Raw genomic sequence first — 20,487 nt, 5'->3', positions numbered from 1 at the left:
GGCAGGCCGAATCATCTTGCGTTTCACGCATGCGCAGTACTGGAATGTAAGAGTTTTCGGTCGTTTCAACGTGGACGCACAACTCTGTGAAAACGACTGAAAACGCCAGTGTGGACGCGGAGCATTTTCAGACGAAAAATCTATTCGGGCTAGTGTGGACGTAGCAGTTTACAGTTATTTTCTAATGTCTTTACAGTTACTGTTTTTACACAACTGCGTGTTGTACGAATTCTCCCCCATCTTCTCTTCATATTTCATGTCACAAATGCTGTGCCTTACCTCAGACTATTTGTTGTTTTTTAGTTGAATATCATTGTCTGTGTGTTACTGACTGTCACTGTAAAGAACGAGGAGAAGGACAGCACGTCCACTGTCCCACCGAAGTTGGGACCTCTTAAACAGAATGCAACAAAGCTACTTCAGTCTGCCGAACATCAACCTGTATCCACGCGTCAGGAAGCAGACGGAAGGATGAATATGTAGAAGAAGCGTCAGACCTCCAGACATTAGAAGGTGAGGTGGAAGAAGGCCAAAGATAGCTTTTGATGAGCCTGAGAAGGGAGAGTGTGATCTGCTGTCACACCATCCCTGCTCAGAGGATAAACCTCTGGAACGTGAGACCACACAGGCTGGCAGATCCCTAGCTGATCCACAATGATATTTGGGTGTCGCCACTTTAACTCTGCTCAGGGTCCTCATCTATGTCCTCCTTTGAGCTTCCATGTTCTTGCTTCCAATATCTGACCTTCTTCCACCTCATCCCCTGACAGCAGAGTATGACTCCATTTCCAAATGCTGTAAAATGCTATCTTCCTCACTCAGCCTTCTGTCATGTTAGTGCCACGGATGACCCAGGTTTAGGTGAGTGTCAGGTGCTGCAAAAAGCTCGACTATGAGATGTTAAAAATTATGATTTAATGTTCAGACGTGTCTTTGTTTCATTCCGTTGTTTCAGGTTGTGAAACTCCTGAAGTTAAAAGACATTTGAACCAGAAAATAGTGTAATAAAAGCCCTGATGTCTGTTATTTAATCATTATACTTAAATAACCTAAAGAATTTTCAATCCCAAAACATTTTTATTTTGGGATTACAGGAGAATATACTTACAACCTATGAAACGTACATTTCTTATTAAACCCCCCCCCCAAAAAAAAAAAAAAAAACAGAATACATTTTGTTCAGGTGCTGTGTCAATAAGCTGGCTTACAGTAAGCAGCCTCTCCTGTTGAATGACTAATTTTTCCACTGCCCTTTGTTCTGAACCCAGTGATCTCCACTAGGTTTCCTGGAAAAACAAAGAGGAAGTTCTTAAATATGATTCCTGTATTCTCTATCCATTCCTTGGAAGTTTCCTTATCCAACATATCCATGACGCCTCTCTGTGTGAGGCGCCCTGAAACCCTTAAAAGCAGCTCATTCTGCTGCTCTCCTCTCTCTTCACTTCGCTGCAGTCGGAGCTCGTCTGGACTTTGGGAACAGTACTGTTATTCTGACTGCATTTTCCAGCTGCAAAAATGGCTCAGATCAACATCTGCCTCAAACACATCTTCACTGTCTTCAACATATTCTTCATGGTGAGTAAAACAGAAATAACCACATTTGCCTCCTTTTTTACATGTAAATGAAACCAAAGCTTAGAAGAGTAAAATAAACCAACATCAATTCAACATGTTTGTTTCTTACTTTCAAAGTTTGTTGTTGTGCTCGTCCACGTGTGTGGCTGTGCAGTCATTTCATGTCCTGGTTGTGTTTAACCCTTTACAGCCGATCGGAGCGGGCACGCTCTGTTTTGCGTAACTATTTTTAAATCCCGGTAGCTCTGCAACCAAGTAAGCTAGCGCAATAATTTTTTTTGCATATGAAACCGGAGGAGTTGTACTTACATCTTATGCCATCAGCTTGTCCTAGGTCACAGTTTCCTTCCACATATAGCTTTGCAAAAACTGCATAAAAATCACTTGCAGCAACAAAAACATGATATTCCAGAAACACGCTTCGCCGATCCATCAGCTGTTTGTAACACTTCCTACGTCCATCAGCGCGAACTATCACATGACCGCATGACCTGCCCGAAACCGGAAGTGACGTCATTTTGCGGAAATGTAGTTTTTTACGATCGGGGCCTTATGAGCTTGTGTTTTACTTGTTATGTGTTTTAAAAAGTTATGTTTGACTTTATGACTTTCTGTGTCGTTTCTGGGATGCTTAAGACTCATATTGCACTGCTGGAAATAGTTTATTTTGATGCATATGCTGTTATTTTGCAAATTTGCACTATAATATTTATTTTCGTTTTTCCTGCAGTATATAAAAATTGGTGTATTTCAAAAATAAAACTATGAAGACACTCAAAATAAATTTCCTGTGGTGGGAAACTAGTTTGTGTAACTTTTTTGTATTTACAGTTTTGAGGGATAAGCCTCTTAAATTTCTCTAACTAGAAATATATGTTAAAAAAACAAAAACGATTTTCAATTTTTTTGTAGTTTATTGCACTTTTTTGCAATTTATGTAATTACTATGCACCTAATGCAGACATATTATTAAAGTTTGGGCTATAATGGTTGTATTGATGTATAGCAACTTGAAATGCTCCCAAAAATGGCTCCACAGCATGTAAAAATATAATATAAGCTCTGGCGAACTTGGTTCTATGGTAGGTCTTAAAGGGTTAAAGGATCCAGCAGCTCTAACCAGACTGTTTCTGTTTGTTCAGGTTGTTGGTGGAGTGGCCATCGTCCTCGCTCTGTGGTGCCAGTTCTTCATGAACATTCGAGGAGGATACAACGTGAGGACACATTCAAACATAAATGCAACACGTGGAGACAAACAGACAAAGCCCACTAACCTTTTCGTGACACTTCTCTCCACAGCTGGAGGGTCGTGCCACCAAACTCTTCATCCTCTTCATCGTAGGCTGCATCACCATAATGATCACCACGCTGGGAGCCTATGGAGCCCACAAGGAGAACAAAGTGGCTCTGATCACGGTGATTACATTTTCCACTCATTAAATTAAAGAAAAGAAATTATTCAATAAATCTTATGAAGCCATTTAGTTCAGAATGCTGTAAAAGTTATAATTCCATCACTCTGTTTTCTACTTAGCCCCAGAGATTAAAGATATTAGATTAAAAGTATCCCTGCATGTCTCTGCAGTCCTTGGTGTACACGGTCATTGGATGTTGGCTGATGTTAATAACTGGAATCCAAGCTGCCATCATACATCCTCAGGTAAAGGCCAGGATGTGCTGCTGTGGGGTCGAATCATTTGACATGAAGACCGACTTATAAACCTTTTTTACATTATTATAATCATCAGCACATATAAACTCTTTTTTTTTTTTTTTACCATTACCTGAACCCTTAAGATGCTTTTTAAAAGTTTTACTATGTAAATCTAATCGATATAAACATAATGTCTATGTTTGCAGCTCAGAGGCATCGGAGTGGAGACATTCAGCGAGCTTGTGCCTCTGGACAAATCCTCGACATACGTGAGGAACATGACCGAGGACATTCAGGAACAGGTAAGATATTGCCACCTGTTTTATTTTCCTGTATTTATATTTAATGTTTAACCAAAAGCTACAGTCATGGAAAAAATAAAGTATCCACTGTTTAAGAAATGCAATGTGGTCCTTGGCGGGTTTTATAATCACTTAAAAATAACCTCAGATGTGATGTCAAACGAGACATATTACACCGTATGGTGCCTTTGTTTATATAAAAAGAAGTAAGTTAAATTGTATAAAAGTAAACTAAGTCCTTATTGTTTCTAATGCACTTGATTAGGTAATCATTAATAAGTGTGAGCACTTCTATAAAAGCAGAAGCTTTGGCAGTTTGTTGGTCAGGTGTGAGTTAACACAATACCACAGTCACTGAGTGGACCATGAATTCCTCTGTGTTCCTCCTGAAGATGAGTAACTCTCCTCTTTCTTTCTTCTCCTGCTGCTGTTTGTAGTTTCACTGCTGTGGTCTGTTCAGCTACAAAGACTGGGAGAACATCCCCGACTCCTGTGTGTGCAGCCAGGAGGAGGAGAAGGAGGGCAAGTGTCAGACTGTCAAAAACAACGTGAGTATCGATGCACCCACTCGCTTCACTGGTCACGGTGTGTCAAAGTTTGTAACGTCTTTATTTCTGTAACTTTTCCAGACTTTCATGCTGCAGAGAAAGTCCGTCTACACTAAGGTGAGCGACCCAGCCCCACTTTGAAAAAGCTTAAATCATTCCTCAGTTTATATCAGAACCTGACAGTTTTCATTTTTCCTTCTATTTTCAGACCTGCTTTCCCACCATCATGGACCACATCCAGTTTCATTACAACATCATACTTGTGGTCAGCTTCACTCTGGCTATTCTAGCTGTGAGTATTAATCAAGGATTCAATAGTGTAAATGTCCACTCTATAATTTGCAATCTGCATTCTCTGCCGGGGCAGGTAGCAGCCTCTGCTGCCAATCAAATGCAGGGCTGATCATCAGAAAGTGCGAGCACCTCTATAAAAGCAGTTTACTGTTTTGGGACAATCAGGTGTGTTTAAACACAAGGAAACGATTTGACTAGGAGTGGATGGAAGTTCAAAAATCCCACAAACTACAGTCAAATTCTACAGACGCCTGTTAACAACTTAAATAATAAAGTTCATGACTTTAGAATTTGAGAAAGACGATACTTTGGGACTAAAATGGAAATTTCTGGTCATAATGGAAAGTGTCACATTGGAAAAAAACACCTTATATTAACCATCAGCATGGTGGTGAAGGGGGTGGTGATTCAGGCACCTAACATTCAAAAAGTCATATATAGTTCAGTTAAAAGGACTAGATGTTACAGTCCCTGATAATGCATTGCTTTAGATGGAGAGACTCTTGAGGGATGGCTGTTATGAGGAAAGGCAGCCCAGAAACTTTGCCTCAACCTTCGGTCTTTTACCCAGGCTAATCTGCCATTTTCCTTCCTTGGTTAGGTTTAGGGGTTAGAGATCGATCTAGATTATCATTTTAAATTTGGGACACATCATCAGTAGTGGACCTTGCATTCATCAGGTGTTTCGGCCATTCTCACTAGACACCCTCATCCAAGGAGGCCCTGCCAGGGTTGATCAGGCCCTGGAGTGTGTCACTGGTTTATGTTAAATTGTTATTTCTTTTCTTCTTTCTTCTGTTTAGTTTCCTACATTTTCTTTTTATCAATTCACTGCAACTGAGAAATAATACTTACCTCTTTAGCATTTATTGGGCCTAACTTCTTCAAAGAGATAGAAAAGGTGATAGAGAGAAGTAGGACAAAAGGGACAAGATAGGAGAGAGTAGAGAGAAGAGCTGGAAGGGGGGCACCCAATCTGGCTTCCCACACCTCCCTGCCGGATCGGGCTGTACGCTCTACCTCCCCACTGCCTCCCAGAAAAGGGAAGAAGAGCAGAGAGGAGAAGAGCGGAATATTTCTTTTCTCTCCTGGTTAGCTGACTGCCTTAGCTGCCCAAGTGATGTCAGCCCTTTTTAATCATAGCCAGTGACTGGTCCTCTCAGCAGTGTTAGCTTGATCTCTTATAGCCTGCCATTGCGCCTGTCCTCTGATCCCAGTTTCTCTAAGCAGTTTTGCTGTTGTACTGGTAACAAAGCCCCTGCACCTCACTTCCACCAGGCGCACCTTGATCTTCCAGCCTCTGTGCTCTGCTTCAGGTGCCAAGTTGACCAAAGGACGAGGTCTGGTCGCAAAGTAGTTGTTACGATCTCTGTGGGAAAAATTAGCCTCTGATCCAAGTCCACTTGCATCTGCCAATCCCTGGTGGCCTTCAGCGGGCCCAGGTCTGGGTTTGAGGGGCTTGTCCTCGGTTTGTCTCCTTCCCGGACAAATGTTGATGAAGACTGACGCTCCTCTTGGTTCGTGAAAGGTTTAGCGTTAATGGATTTTCTTTTGCACTCAACTTTCTCGGCAAGACACCTGAGAACCTGGTTGTGTTTCCATGTGTATCTGCCCTGAGTAAGGCTAGTCCTACAACCAACCAAGATATGCTTTAGTGTGGCTGGGACTATACACAGGGGGCAGGATGGGTCCTTTCCAAACCACAGCTGCACATTTATTGGGGAAGGTAGCACATCGTATGCCGCTCGGATGATGAAACTTAGTTTATTAGACTCCATGCCCCAGATTTCAAACCATGAGAGTTTCCTCTTTTCCGCACTTTCCCAATTCATCCAGCGACCCTGTTTGACCAGTGCCACGGCTCTGGCATGTCTGGCTGTTTCCTCCTGTCGTCGCACCTCCTCCACTACCATTTTCCGACGTTCGGTTACAGATGCCTGTTCCCACCGAGGTGTTACTGCGCTAAGACCAAATCCTCCTCTGCCCTGTTGGACGTGACCCACCACGTCACAATGCTGAAGAGTGGATTTCGCCTGTAGCACAGATGTGGCTGGGGTCCACTTACTCCCCGTTGCTAGGGTGGGAGCACTGCCTCTCACTATGGGGTGCCGGGAGTCCGTGAGTGACATCTCAAGCCTCACTTTTGGAAATTTAAACTCCTTAACCAGGCTAGGGATAGGCAATGACAGTATCCCGTCACTGTAGAGTCCAATGCTGCTGAGGCACTTGGGAAGTCCGAGCCACTTCTTAAAGTAGGATCTCACTAGCCTCTAGTCGATTGGCATGATTGAGTGAGACCCCGTACATTGTCAACGGCCACAGTAGTCTGGGTAATAACCAAAACTGGAAGCACCAGAGCTTCAGTTTTCCTGGGAGTGCAGTGTTGTTAATCCGCTGGAGGTCGTCAGCCAATTTAAGCCTTAGTTGTTTTAGTTGCCACGTATCATTGAGGTCTGCATTATACCACCGTCCCAGGCTCATTATGGGCTTCTCTAAGACTGTTGGAATTGGTTCTCCACTGATATAGAATTGCTCGGCTGTCAGTTTTCCTTTTATGATGGAGATTCTGCAAGGTTTACTTGGCTTAAACTCCATTCTTGTCCATTCTATGTTTTCCTGGAGCTTCTGTAGCAATCGCCTAGTACATGGTTTTGTTGTTGTAATGGTCATGTCATCCATGTAGGCCCTAATGGGAGGAAGACCAAGGTCACTCTTGAGTCTCTCACCTCCCACTACCCACCCAATAATATTGTGGGTAAATATGTGCCAACAAAGTCTGAATTCTCCATGTTCAAAGTTAGAAAGGTATGGTATCTATTGCAGAACAAAAATTTAATTATTACTCAAATCTTCTTCAGTCAAAAAAAAAAAATCTTCTGGGTAAACATGTAGCAGCTTAGTCACTAATATTGGTTCACTTTAAAAACAAAAACTTGAAGACAACCCGATGTTTAACTAAACTTCCTGTGTTCCCCTACAGCTACTTGGCATTATTCTGTCCTCCATTATGATCCACCAGCTGTATTACCCCAACAGACCCACCATCATGATCTCCATGATGCCACCAAAATACAAGGAGCTGCACAACGCCCCAGCATGTTAGTCAAAATACAATGGACTTCTTTTCTTTAGCTACCTTGGTGCACTGCATGTTGTTAGCCCTCAGTCATAAAAGGCTGATCGGGTATTATCCTAATGCTGCTGGGCGGGAAGACGGTGTGGACACTCAAGTTTGTGAATGCCATAACTCGAGAACGATAGTGGCGCAGGAACTTCTAAGTGATACCGCAGGTGTATCTACTGAAAGTCCGTAAAATGATTCAAAAAGCAACGCCAAAAGTGACAGTGATGACATCACTACAATGTGATTGGTTACTTGGAATGTTAAACCAGGACTCAAATTAGTATTGCTGATCCAGGAACAATGTCAACATGATAACATGTTACCATGATAATGGTAACACTGGATAAAAGAACAGCCACATTCCCTTGTTACGTCACGTGGCGCTTGCTAGTAGCTTGGAGAATTTGAGGATTGTAGTTTGAAAACTGAGGGCTGTGCTAATGCAGCTGCTTGTAAAAATGTTTATAAAGGAAAATATTTCTGTATTTTTTAAAATTATTTTTGGAGTCTTCTTTGTGTCATATTTAATCCTTCTGGTGCAAACTGTAAATGTAAGTGTCTTACAGGATTAAAAGATAAGAAAACAAAATCTGTGTTGTATTAAAATCTTGTTCTGTTTCACTGACGTTTGTTTAAAAAAGGAAGTTATTGTATTCTTAGTAATTGGTTAGTAGAGAAAGGTCACGGGCCACGGCAGCATCCAGAGAGAGGCATCCTCAATCTGTCTTGTTTTAATGGAAAAATTGGAGTGTAACAATCTAAACCACTAACCATGTAAAAATGCTAACTTGTCTTGTGTGCAGCTCTCCTGGCAACTTACGGGGCACAAAGTGCTGGTCAGGGCATCCTAGTTGTGTGTATAGATAGTGCAGGTGGGCGGCAGTAATAACAGAAATTCAGTGTGAAATTACAAGTATGTATAGTAATTTATCTATATAAAATACAAATAAATATTTACTCACTTTATATCAAAGCTAAATTAAAACTGGTAAAAGACGTGATATTACTCTGACCTAAATTTACTACTCTTCTATTGAAGTTTGGGTTCCCATGACAGGTGGTTGCCCCACGCCTTAAAACTTTGCATGTGACCGCTAGGATTATGAGTTTATGTCCTGCCCCTGCATAAACACAAACCTCACCTACTTTTTTCACAGTGGAGGATTTAATTCAATTTAATTTTAAACAGTTTTATTACATAACAGTTTTTGATGCACAGTATGCAGTTTGTCGTGATTGGCTGAAATAAATTAGGCTACCTCCGGATATACTCTGAATGTCTTGATTTGATTTAGACTATCACATCTCCTCTGTCTTCTCTGCGTGTCTATATTTTACACTACACATAAATTATTTAAATGGCTCAACTCTGAAGAATATTTTCTACCTGTTCCCAAAGTCACGGTGTCTTCATACTTATCGGGATCAGCACTGTCAGATGAAGGTACCTTCTGCTCTAATGCTACAGTTATTGCAGTTATCCATATTACACAGAGCATACAGGATCCTTAAAATTATGTTTATTATCCTCTTAAAACGGTAGATATCTGTGATTCATCGGGCGCCTACTGCACAAAATAAACTATGCTAATGTTACGTACGGCCCCAAATGGCCGCTGTACAAGAAGGTGTTAAGCTCCAATAATGACCAGTAAGAAACCACCACACTCACACTGCAATGGTGTACACAAGATTTGTGCGAGTTTAAACACGGGACATTATAAGAACACTTGAATTTTTCCATGGCTTAACGAGGCAATAATGACACATTTTTTCATGTATTTTTCCCAAATTATAGATTTCTGCAAAACAGTGACGTGGGACTCATTGGAGGGTAGTGTTTGCATTGCTTTGCTCTGTCTGACAGCTCGTTCACACTCGGAGGACTAAAAGTGCTCTGTGGATGCTCAAAGTCTTTGTGGGTCGAATTATTCCACAATGAAAAATGATTAGGAATCATAAAAGAATCAAGTGTGATATGAACAAAAAACTACAAAGACACAAAAAAGTATAAAACTTACTTCAAACAAAAAATAAATAAAACAAAAAGTATTATTTAATAAGATGCAACTATAAAAGTAATAAGGGGGGAAGTTAAAGTCGATGTAATCTGTATTTGAGTGCAGTACTCATACTGCTTTACATTTTAAATCACTGCAGAAATGTGATGATATAACATAAAAAGGATGTAACATCGCTGTGTGTTAGTGTAATACTCCTCTAAATATATCTCTCACTATTTAAAAAACTCTGAGTACATTGTGTGCAGATGCAGTAAAATCTACTTTAAACTGTAGAGGAATAAACTGACTTTCAGTAAGTCAGCTCCTCCTGCTGACGACAGATTCTCATGAAACTAAAAGGAATCGTGTCTCCACATCTGGATCGTTTTAAACGGGGCATAACACCGCCCTCTCCTCCACTCCAGCCAGCCTGAGAACAGCTTCCCTCCCTGTTCACAGCAACAACTATTTCCACTGGATTTAACTGGAAGGAGGAAGACCCTGCTTTGAACCTCCCCTTGTTAAACAAGCATTCCACACAAGTTTCCACCTCTAACATATCGGACGTCCCGCCCAGCAAAGCCCTGAAACCCTTCAAAGCAGCTCACTCAGCTGCTCTCCTCTCACTTCACTTCACTTCGCTGCAGTCGGAGCTCATCTGGACTTTGGGAACAGTACTGTTATTTTGACTGCATTTTCCAGCTGCAAACATGGCTCAGATCAACATCTGCCTCAAACACATCTTCACTGTCTTCAACATATTCTTCATGGTGAGTAAAGAGATTTAGCAAATGATAATCGCAGACTTTAATCCAGAATCTCCTTAAAGACTTCAAACCAGTCAGCAGGCAGACGCAGCAGTCAAAAACAACCACATTTGCCTCCTTTTTTTACATGTAAATGAAACCGAAGCTTAGAAGAGTAAAATAAACCGACATCAACTCAACACGTTTGTTCTTACTTTCAGAGTTTGTTGTTGTGCTCGTCCACGTGTGTGGCTGTGCAGTCATTTCATATCCTGGTTGTGTTTAAAGGATCCAGCAGCTCTAACCAGACTGTTTCTGTTTGTTCAGGTTGTTGGTGGAGTTGTCATCCTCCTCGCTTTGTGGTGCCAGTTCTTCATGAACATTCAAGGAGGATACAACGTGAGGACACATTCAAACATAAATGTAACATGTGGGAACAAACAGACAAAGCCCATTAACCTTTCGTGACACTTCTGTCCACAGCTGGAGGGTCACGCTACCAAACTCTTCATTGTCTACATCATTGGTTTCATCACCATGATGATTGCTGTACTGGGAGCCTATGGAGCCCACAAGGAGAGCAAAGTGGCCCTGATCATGGTGAGCACAAAGATCTCCACAACCTCAGAATGAAAGTTTAGTCAATTAGCTGCCAACAATCTCATTGACTTAATAAAGAAAAGAAATTGTTCATCAACCTAAATGAAGCCATTTAGCTCCAAATGCTCTAAAATGAGCTGCTGTGAAAAATAGTTTGAGGACTCTATCAGTGTTAGAACTGTCCAGCTGATCAGCACTGTCTTATTTTTCTTCCTTATAAAACCATAAATAATGATGATGTAACAGTGTCGCTTCAATGATTTGTTTCTGAAATGTGACTTTGAAGCCTCAACATGTTTGTGAAAGTGGTCAGGGTAAAGTAATTTCAGTAATTCCACATACTGAAGATATCAGATTAAAAGTCTTTGTGTACCTCTCTGCAGTTCCTGGTGTTCATGTTCACAGGATGTCTGTTGATGCTGATGACTGGAATCCCTGCTGCCAGCTCTTATCCTCAGGTAAGGACAGGACGCTTGGAGTCAAGTACATAAAAGTATTTGATTTGATTTAACTGGAAATGTTTTTTTAAATATGTACTTTAAAGTCAACTCAGTTAATACAGACACATTTTCATTACCTTGAAATGTCAGATGTTTTTTAATGATGATCTGTCTACATTAAACATTTTTGTATCCTGTAAATTTAATTTATGATATAAAAATGTTTCATGTTTGCAGGTCAAAGGCAGAATGGAGGAGAGATTCCGCAAGTTTGTTCCTCTGGACAAATCTCGAAAGGATGTGAGGAACATGGCTGTGGACATTCAGAAACAGGTAAGATATTCTAACCTGCTCAGGGTTGTCTCTTTATTTATTTTAAATATCTTATTTTGTTTTTTAATTTTCATTATTTAGATGTTATATTTTTTAATGTGAATTTAGGGCCCTTGAGTGTTGGCTTTATTCCCGAGCTACAGTCATGGGAAAATGAAAGTAAACCCTCTTTAAAGTCGAAGGTTTTGTCTATCAGGACATAATACTTGTAATCTTCCCCTTAGCAGGTCTTAATATTAGGTAAAAAAAATAACTTCAGGTGAACTATGAAACATGACATATGACATTGTGCCATTATTTATTCAACAAAACTATGTTAATTCAATTCAATTCAATTTTATTTATATAGCGCCAAATCACAACAAAAGTCGCCTCAAGGCGCTTCATAGATACAGAGAAAAGCCCAACAATCATATGACCCCCTATGAGCAAGCACTTTGGCGACAGTGGGAAGGAAAAACTCCCTTTTAACAGGAAGAAACCTCCGGCAGAACCAGGCTCAGGGAAGGGCGGGGCCATCTGCTGCGACCGGTTGGGGTGAGAGAAGGAAGACAGGATAAAAGACATGCTGTGGAAGAGAGACAGAGGTTAATAACAGATATGATTCAATGCAGAGAGGTCTGTTAATACATAGTGAGCGAGAAAGGTGACTGGAAAGGAAAAACTCAATGCATCATGGGAATCCCCCGGCAGCCTATGTCTATTGCAGCATAACTAAGGGAGGATTCAGGGTCACCTGGTCCAGCCCTAACTATATGCTTTAGCAAAAAGGAAAGTTTTAAGCCTAATCTTGAAAGTAGAGATAGTGTCTGTCTCCTGAATCCAAACTGGAAGCTGGTTCCACAGAAGAGGGGCCTGAAAACTGAAGGCTCTCCCTCCCATGTTAGAGTTAGAGTGTGTGACAATAAACTTAACTCTTACTGCTGTCATGAATAAAGAGTTCATGACAGTACAATTATAAAAAGATTGAACAAGTGACTTTAAGAGTTGCCAGGAGGAAGTCTTTTTTCTCTAAAATGAAAAACATAGCAGCAAAGTTTAGGTTTGCAACCTTCACTTTGTTCTCGGACCACCGAGAACAAAGTGGAGATTTTTGGTCATAATGAACAGTGGCATGTTTGGTCCAAACTAAAGACATCATATCAGCATTAAAACCTCAGAACAACTGGGCTAATCTTATAGCCATGGGATCTGGTCAACTTACAGTCCCTGAGTCAACCTTGAACTCCTCTGTATACCAAAGTGTTCTAGAGTGTAATGTGAGGCTATCTGTCCACGTATGTCCGAGTATGATCAGAACAATGATCCCAAGCACAACAGCTTGTCTATAACAGAATGGCTGAAAAAGCAAAGAGCCATGGTGCTGTAATGGTCCAGTCAATGTCCAGACCCCAACCTGACTGAAATGGTGTTGTGGGACCTCCAGAGAGCTGTCTCCACAACCATCAATGAACTTGTTAATGACGTTAACCAGAACAGTTGACCAAAATTCCTCCACAGCAATGTGAGAGACTAATAAAACCATATGGAAAGGCTGCAACAAGTAATGTTTGCCAGTTATTGCTGCATGATACTAAACGGTGGGTGTTCTTAGTTTTTCACACAGCACTCAAGCATTTTAATGTGATTTTTATAAATGAAGACCCTGGGTTAGATGTATTTTAAGCCCTGATATGTAAAACCTTGGAACTGACAGAAGACGTGTTTTCTTTTTCCCATCACTGCAGGTCTCTGTGTTATACACAGTTAATGGTTAGGAGCAAGCAAGCTTTCAGAATAAGAGCGAGTAAACTGTCCACAAGTAATTTGATACATTATCATTGTCTCGAATTTGTTGTTGTTGTGGTTGTTTTTTTTAAAAGTTGAACAAAAAACCCTCACACATACTTTTTATAGTCTGCTTCCAGCTGTCGTCTCATCCTCCTGAAGATGAGTAACTCTCCTCTTTTTTTCTTGTCCTGCTGCTGTTTGTAGTTTCGCTGCTGTGGTCTGTTCAGCTACAAAGACTGGGAGAACATCCCCGAGTCCTGTGTGTGCAGCCAGGAGGAGGAGAAGGAGGGCAAGTGTCAGACTCTGAGAAAAAACGTAAGCATCGGCGCACCCGCTCGCTTCACTTCTATTCAGTGTGTCACAGTTTGTAACGTCTTTATTTTTGCAGCTTTACCAGATTTTAACACGGCAGAGAAAGTCCGTCTACACTAAGGTAAGCGACCCAGCACCGTTTTGAAAAAGCTTAAGTCATTTGTGTGTCCATGACAGAAACTAACAGTTTTCATTTTTCCTTCTATTTTCAGACCTGCTTTCCCACCATCATGGACCACATCCAGTTTACTAACAAAATCAACATTGTGGTCAGCTTCACTCTGGCTATTCTAGCTGTGAGTATTATCACTTATTTAAGGATTCAGCAGCATAAATGCCTGATCTGTAACTTAAAATCTGCATTCTCCCCTTTTAGTCACTGTTAGTCACTATTTATTATTCACATCTAAAATTAGGGTTATAACTTTTTGTTGACTGTGAGGTCCTTAGACCCTGTGCCACAGTGGGGAGAAATTCAGCTTTTTTACCATCAGGCAGAAATGTTTTTGTGGTCAGATATTGGGAGTCAAATCTGTTTTAAAATTGTTTTCAGCAAAGTTTGATACCCCCACGTTTGACATGCTGAAAAATTATAGCATCTGTTTCTGAACAAAAAGGAAACTAGTACAAAATCTAATTCCAAAAAGTAAAAAAAGAATTTAATAACATTAAAATTTAACCTTAAATAAAACCTGATGCCTAACTTATCTTCCTGTGTTCCCCAATAGCTCCTTGGTGTGATTCTTTCCTCCATCATGGTGTACCACCTGTATCGCTTCAACAGCCACACCATGATGATCCTCACGAGACCACCAAAATACAACGAGATGTGCAAACCTCCACCATACTAGTCAAAGTATGACAGAGTTTATTTCTTTTGCTAGCTTGGTGCACAGATTTCTGGAGCCCTGTCGAGTCTGTTTTCTTGAATTTGAAAATGACATATTTGGTTGAGGTTTATATCATTGTGCCTTATGTCTTCATGATGAAGTTGTCTAAATTGAGATCATCAGTTTCAAGCGACTTGAAAAACGATACTTAATAAGCTTAAATTGAAATGAAAACGTCTAAAATTTGACTGGACTCTTTTAACTCAACCTTTATCAGAAATCCTTATTTTCATCACATTAACAATGAGAAAATGTCTAAAAAGGAAAAATAACTGAATCTAGTGATTTCCAAAGCTGAACAGAGGTGATGGCTTACAACACCAGCTATTAGCCACCTACTATGCAGTCTTGAGACCATTCCCAGCCAAATCATTGCTCACTGACACCTTTGACTCATGTGACCTGTTATGTTTCTAGAATGCAATGTTACTGTTACTAATTCTGTTTGCGATGGTAACATTTGATGAAATTAAAAGCCACATTCCTTTTCTATCTCATGTGAAGTTTCTTAGTAATACAAAGACAGTTAAGTTATATTTTGAAAACTGAGAACTGTGTTGATGCAGCTACTTGTAAAAATGTTTATAAAGGGAAATATTTTTGTATATTGTTTTGGTATTTTTAGTGTCTTCTTTGTGTCATGTTTGATTCTTCTGATGTAAACTGTAAATCTAAAGGTTTTACAGGATTAAATGGTGACAAAAGAAAGTCTGTGTCTGTGTGAAATCTTCTTCTGTTGTACAAAAAAGGAACTTATTCTCACTGCATTTTTGTTGACTGTCAGACTGTTGACTGACAAAGGTTATGGTAAATGGCCTGTATTTATATAGCGCCTTACTAGTCCCTAAGGACCCCAAAGCGCTTTACATATCCAGTCATCCACCCAGTCACACACAGGTGATGGCAAGCTACATTGTAGCCACAGCCACCCTGGGGCGCACTGACAGAGGCGAGGCTGCCGGACACTGGCGCCACCGGGCCCTCTGACCACCACCAGTAGGCAACGGGTCAAGTGTCTTGCCCAAGGACACAACGACCGAGACTGTCCAAGCCGGGGCTCGAACCGGCAACCTTCCGATTACAAGGCGAACTCCCAACTCTTGAGCCACGATCGCCCCGATCCACGACTGATTAAAAAAAATAAAATAAATATATCACATTGATTTTTACATTCAGTAACATTTCAGTTGTTTGTTTTTTTTTTGCCATTATAGTAGAACTTGGTGAGCTGAGAAGCCTGCAGTCTGAGACTGAATTGCTCTGTTAGCATAATATGTTATGTGAAGTCTTTAAGATATGATCCTTCTCATATTTGCATATAAACTTTGAATTTAATTGAACCATTGGAGAGACGCAAATATGAGCGAAATAATAAAAAACAAATAAGTCTATGAACTCAATCTTCAACATCACCATGAGACACGATGCTTCAAATTTTAGCAATATTGTGCAAATTAATGTGTTTAATAAGTGCGCTGAACAACATATGCTGGCAAACAAGAGATCTACAATTTCTCACAGTGTTATTGGACCCATCTAATTGCCATCTAAAGTAAATATCCGGTTAGAGATCCTGTTTCCAAGATTTTTATTACTGAGTGCAATAAACCTCAATTTATGTCTGAATTTAAAAGTAGGCAATTAAAAGTGAACCAGGTTTTTTGTGATAAGCTTTTAGTTTAATCTGCAGAATTCTATATTTGGCTTCATAGATAAATACAGCACGGTGTCATCTGCATAGCAATCAAAATTTATGCAGTTTTTTTCTAATTATATTGCAGAAGGGATGCACGTATGCTATAAAATGTATTGATCCTACCACCAAACCCTGTGGAACTCCAATACTGAGTTGATGAGCCTACCATAAGAGGCCATAAGAACATTAATAATAACCTTCACTAATAATGTTTCTGTGGTGCGAGGAACTCTGTAGGTAAAAGTAAACTTAGAAATTGGTCTATAATTAGCTAAGATAACTAGGTCAATTGATGATTTAATTACGGCCACTTTAAAGCTTGTGATGCGTAGCCTGTTCCTAAAGAGAGATTAATCAGATTTTAAATTGAAGTCTTGTGGCAAAATTTCTTTGAACAGTCCTGTAGGAATGTGGTCTAAAAGGCACATTGATGGTTTAAAGGAAGAAATCAGCGAAGGTAATGTAGAAAGATTTATAGAAGGGGTTAGAAGGGGTTAGTGGGGTTCTTCCTTTTTTCCTCAAACAGTGACAAATAATAAGATGTAGAGTAGCAAATTATTTTTCCAGACCAAACAAAGATCTAAATGAGTACAATCCCATAATCCTCTAAGGATACAACCCACTAGCAACGCTTGTTAGGTTCAGTGAGCCGTGACTCCTGCAGCTGTAGCTGTCCTCTTATGATTCTTCCTCTTGATAAAATTGTTAGGTAATATGGGGGACAAAAAGAGCCACGTGCATTTTAAATGTTGGAAATAAATCTTTATTGTTTGAATCCATTTACTTATTTTTCTTTTTTCTATTTTAAAAAGATTTTGAAAATAATTTTTTAAATTTTGAATTTGAAATGTGACACAACACATTGAGAAATCATTTCATATGTAATTCATTATTCATTTAATTGATAATGAAAACTGTATTTATAAATCGATATTTCAAAATGTATTATTAATCCATGAACACATGCTTTGAGTTGAAAATGAATTTAACAAAAAAAGAAAAAGTATTCAACTTTCAATAAAAACCTTATTTTTAAAAAAGAAAACAAAAAACCCACTTTCTTTCTTCTCCTGCTGCTGTTTGTAGTTTCACTGCTGTGGTCTGTTCAGCTACAAAGACTGGGAGAACATCCCCGACTCCTGTGTGTGCAGCCAGGAGGAGGAGAAGGAGGGCAAGTGTCAGACTGTCAGAAACAACGTAGCAACCACTATCTAAAAAATATTTTGTTGGCTCAACTTAAAAAATTGAGGCAACAATTTCCACTCAGCTTTTTAAGTTACAAATTTTGCATATTATTAAGTAAATCCAGCAAGTAATTTTTAGGTTTGGCTAACTCAACCGGTTTAACACACCAACATGATTTACTTTGACCTCCAAAAGCATAATTACGTTTATGCGACCTAATATTAATTTCAAATTTCTGGTAATATTAAGTTGAGAAATTACATTAGTTTTTACATATATCCTACTCACAATTATCCATGCCAATTAGTTTAGGTTTCTACAGTAACTTTTCTAAAAAAAAAAAAAAAAAATCACACATAGCCATTTCACTTATTCCAATTGATTATTCTATTACAAAACATTTACAAAGTAATACACTTCTGTGTCAATACAACATAAATGAAACATTACAGCAGCCCTTTAATTATAAATGACTGGGCAAAAAAATGTACTTCATGTACATTAACATTAACTTAAATTGGTATCAACTTGGTCAACTTGTCGCAGAATCAAGGAAATGACAAATGATTTTGATGTTCAACAACGGAACTGTCCAAAGCTAAGGTTATATGGATTACGAACCTCTCTCAAAACCACACTCATCTAGGACTGCATACAAAAACATGAGAGGCACATCAGAATACCACAGTCCAATTCACATTTCTTTCTTTTTTTTTTTTTTTTCTTTTTTTTTGATTTTTTGGAAAAAAAAAAAATCACATTTATTTCACGACAGAAGTTTGCACTTAAAGCCAGTCCACGGGTAATGTCTCTTAAGTCCATCAAGTTCCAGAAATACCTTCTGGAATACCTCTAGAGCAGGAGTGGGCAATCTCAGTCCACGAGGGCCGGTGTCCCTGCAGGTTTTAGATGTGTCCTCGAACCAACACAGCTGATTTAAATGGCTAAATTAGCTCCTCAACATGTTCTGAAGTTCTCCAGAGGCCTGGTAACGAACTAATCATGTGATTCAGGTGTGTTGACCCAAGGTGAGATCTAAAACTTGCAGGGACACCGGCCCTCGTGGACTGAGATTGCCCACCCCTGCTCTAGAGTGTTCTTTACTTGTTTTGGGTAGCTCAGATTGAGAGCGTATATAAGCCCCATCATTAAGGCACACGCTCTGGGCACATCAAGGTTTTCCAGACTGCTGCACGTCTTGTGACTACAACCTTTACCAGCTCTTCTCGGAACTGTTCTTCATGATCCTGGCAAGTAGGTTAAATGGAAACATGTCAGTATTTTATGTGCCATTTAAAAATATAACACAAAAGAATGTGAGATTCACCTACCAGCTGTTCTTTGAAGAGATCCTCTTCTTTGTCTTTCAGATACACCATCAGGCAAACGGATAGCGACCTCTCTTCTTGTTTCCACCGAAAAAAAAAGCAAAACAAAACTTAAACTTACAGTTTATTAGGTGAAAAGTCAAAACTGTTACATTTATGGGACTTGTGTTGTGCCAAATATTGATTTTAAATATGTTTTTAAAAGAATTAAAAATGTAATCTTTGTAACTTCAATTTAAACTGTTACATACTGGCCTGCTTTAAATGCACCCTTTGCTAGCAGTAGGATAAGGTGAATAAAAGTAAATGTAACCTAAATTTAGGGACTATTTCAAACTTTTTGTTGAGTTGTGTTCTAAGGATTAAACTATAATTGTTATGTGTAAGATATGCGAAAAAGTACCTGTGGACAAGTCTTGTAATGATGTGATAAAGCAATAAAAGCTCCTATCCACCCTGTTGTAGGTCAGCCTATGCCACAGGCAGGCTCTGCTGTGTCCTTCGCATCCAGCTTTCCTAGCTATGACCAAAGAGGAATTTCCATCAAAGCTATCTTCAATCTAACTCCTAATTCGATGGCTCCGTAGCCACCTTTCTATCTCCCTTTATATAATGCAACTATTGTAGTAAGTGCTATGCATAAGATGGAATTGTACAGGGAATGATTTTGATCAGACGTGAAAGGGGAAAATGTCCGAGGAAGCTCCCGCACCTGCTGCCGCCCCGGCCAAGGCGGCCAAGAAGAAGACGACGGCTTCCAAGCCCAAGAAGGTCGGCCCCAGTGTGGGCGAGCTGATTGTGAAAACCGTGGCCGCTAGTGATGTGCGATACCACTGATTTCCTTTCCAATCCGATACCAAGTAATATTCAGGGTGGTATCGACAATACTGATCCGATACCGATACTTTGTACAAAAACTTATTTTATTTATTGTATCTAAACAATATGAAAATGTTTTTTGAAATGAAGACTTGAAAAGAATTTTAAAAATCAATTTATTAAATTGGAATTCAAAAATGAATTTACAAATACGGATTTTATTCTAAAATTCATTAATTAAGCACAGAATTTTTTATTTTGATGCACGTGGCTCTTGTGGTCCTCCATATCCTCTGGGGTTTTCACACAGCTGGATAAACGTCAAACAGAAAACTGATTAAACAGAAGTGTGAGACGGTCGAGAGTTTAAGGCAGCGCCCGGTTATATGTTAGATAGCAAGGAGCAGACGGCTGAGTTTCACTCCACTGAGGGAGCTCACGTCGTACTACCCGGCTTTGTTTAGACCGCGAAGGCTGGGTCCTCAGGTGGAAGCAGCCTCTGAATTTGGACACCCCCGCTGTTTCCGGGCCGGCCAATAATAACGGTGACATTTAACAAAACGGCGCTGCTGTGGAGAGAGTGAGCAGCTTCCGGTTCCTTGGCGTACACCTGGCTGAGGATCTTACGTGGTCAGTACACACAAACAAAACAGTGAAGAAGGCGCAGCAGCGCCTCTTCTTTCTCAGGAGACTGAAAAGATTCGGCATGAGCCCCCGCATCCTCAGGACCTTCTATCACTGTGCCATTGAGAGCATCCTCACTGGATGCATCACCACCTGGTATGGCAACAGCACCGCCTACAACTGCAAAGCTCTCCAGCGAGTAGTGCGGTGCTCTGAACGGATAATTGGAGGTGAGCTTCCCTCC

The 20,487-nt window shown here is 40.0% G+C and overlaps 2 protein-coding genes across 2 annotated transcripts; both read left to right on the top strand.

The window, feature by feature from the left end:
* The first annotated feature begins 1,307 nt into the window (after window positions 1-1,307).
* On the top strand, window positions 1,308-8,020 carry LOC146649694 (tetraspanin-8-like). Its single transcript, XM_085386290.1, has 9 exons — window positions 1,308-1,575; window positions 2,718-2,789; window positions 2,875-2,991; window positions 3,161-3,235; window positions 3,436-3,531; window positions 3,969-4,079; window positions 4,161-4,196; window positions 4,288-4,371; window positions 7,354-8,020. Exons 1-9 carry the CDS (start codon window positions 1,516-1,518, stop codon window positions 7,474-7,476), a joined length of 774 nt encoding a protein of 257 aa, XP_085242416.1. The 5' UTR covers window positions 1,308-1,515; the 3' UTR covers window positions 7,477-8,020.
* Window positions 8,021-9,981: 1,961 nt separating this feature from the next.
* On the top strand, window positions 9,982-15,284 carry LOC146649693 (tetraspanin-8-like). Its single transcript, XM_085386288.1, has 9 exons — window positions 9,982-10,270; window positions 10,574-10,645; window positions 10,730-10,846; window positions 11,230-11,304; window positions 11,524-11,619; window positions 13,594-13,704; window positions 13,778-13,822; window positions 13,914-13,997; window positions 14,430-15,284. The coding sequence occupies exons 1-9, from the start codon at window positions 10,211-10,213 to the stop codon at window positions 14,550-14,552; spliced, it is 783 nt and encodes a 260-aa protein (XP_085242414.1). The 5' UTR covers window positions 9,982-10,210; the 3' UTR covers window positions 14,553-15,284.
* Window positions 15,285-20,487: the final 5,203 nt, after the last annotated feature.

Source organism: Rhamphochromis longiceps, linkage group LG17 (genome assembly GCF_057381845.1).
Source record: "Rhamphochromis longiceps isolate RC_006_pf linkage group LG17, R_longiceps_female_GT1.1, whole genome shotgun sequence".
NCBI classification, from domain to species: domain Eukaryota; kingdom Metazoa; phylum Chordata; class Actinopteri; order Cichliformes; family Cichlidae; genus Rhamphochromis; species Rhamphochromis longiceps.
The sequence above is the reverse complement of the archived record's forward strand: the minus strand, read 5'-3'. Positions and strand labels throughout refer to the sequence as shown.

What these genes read in the sequence shown, in the direction of transcription:
- LOC146649694 (XM_085386290.1), top strand. Translation starts at nt 1,516, where the DNA reads ATGGCTCAGATCAACATCTGCCTCAAACACATCTTCACTGTCTTCAAC. An exon ending in ACAAAGTGGCTCTGATCACG is followed by an intron (nt 2,992 to 3,160) that starts GTGATTACATTT and finishes ATGTCTCTGCAG; the next exon opens with TCCTTGGTGTACACGGTCAT. An exon ending in GAAAGTCCGTCTACACTAAG is followed by an intron (nt 4,197 to 4,287) that starts GTGAGCGACCCA and finishes TTCTATTTTCAG; the next exon opens with ACCTGCTTTCCCACCATCAT.
- LOC146649693 (XM_085386288.1), top strand. Translation starts at nt 10,211, where the DNA reads ATGGCTCAGATCAACATCTGCCTCAAACACATCTTCACTGTCTTCAAC. An exon ending in CTGCCAGCTCTTATCCTCAG is followed by an intron (nt 11,305 to 11,523) that starts GTAAGGACAGGA and finishes TCATGTTTGCAG; the next exon opens with GTCAAAGGCAGAATGGAGGA. An exon ending in CTGTGGACATTCAGAAACAG is followed by an intron (nt 11,620 to 13,593) that starts GTAAGATATTCT and finishes TGCTGTTTGTAG; the next exon opens with TTTCGCTGCTGTGGTCTGTT.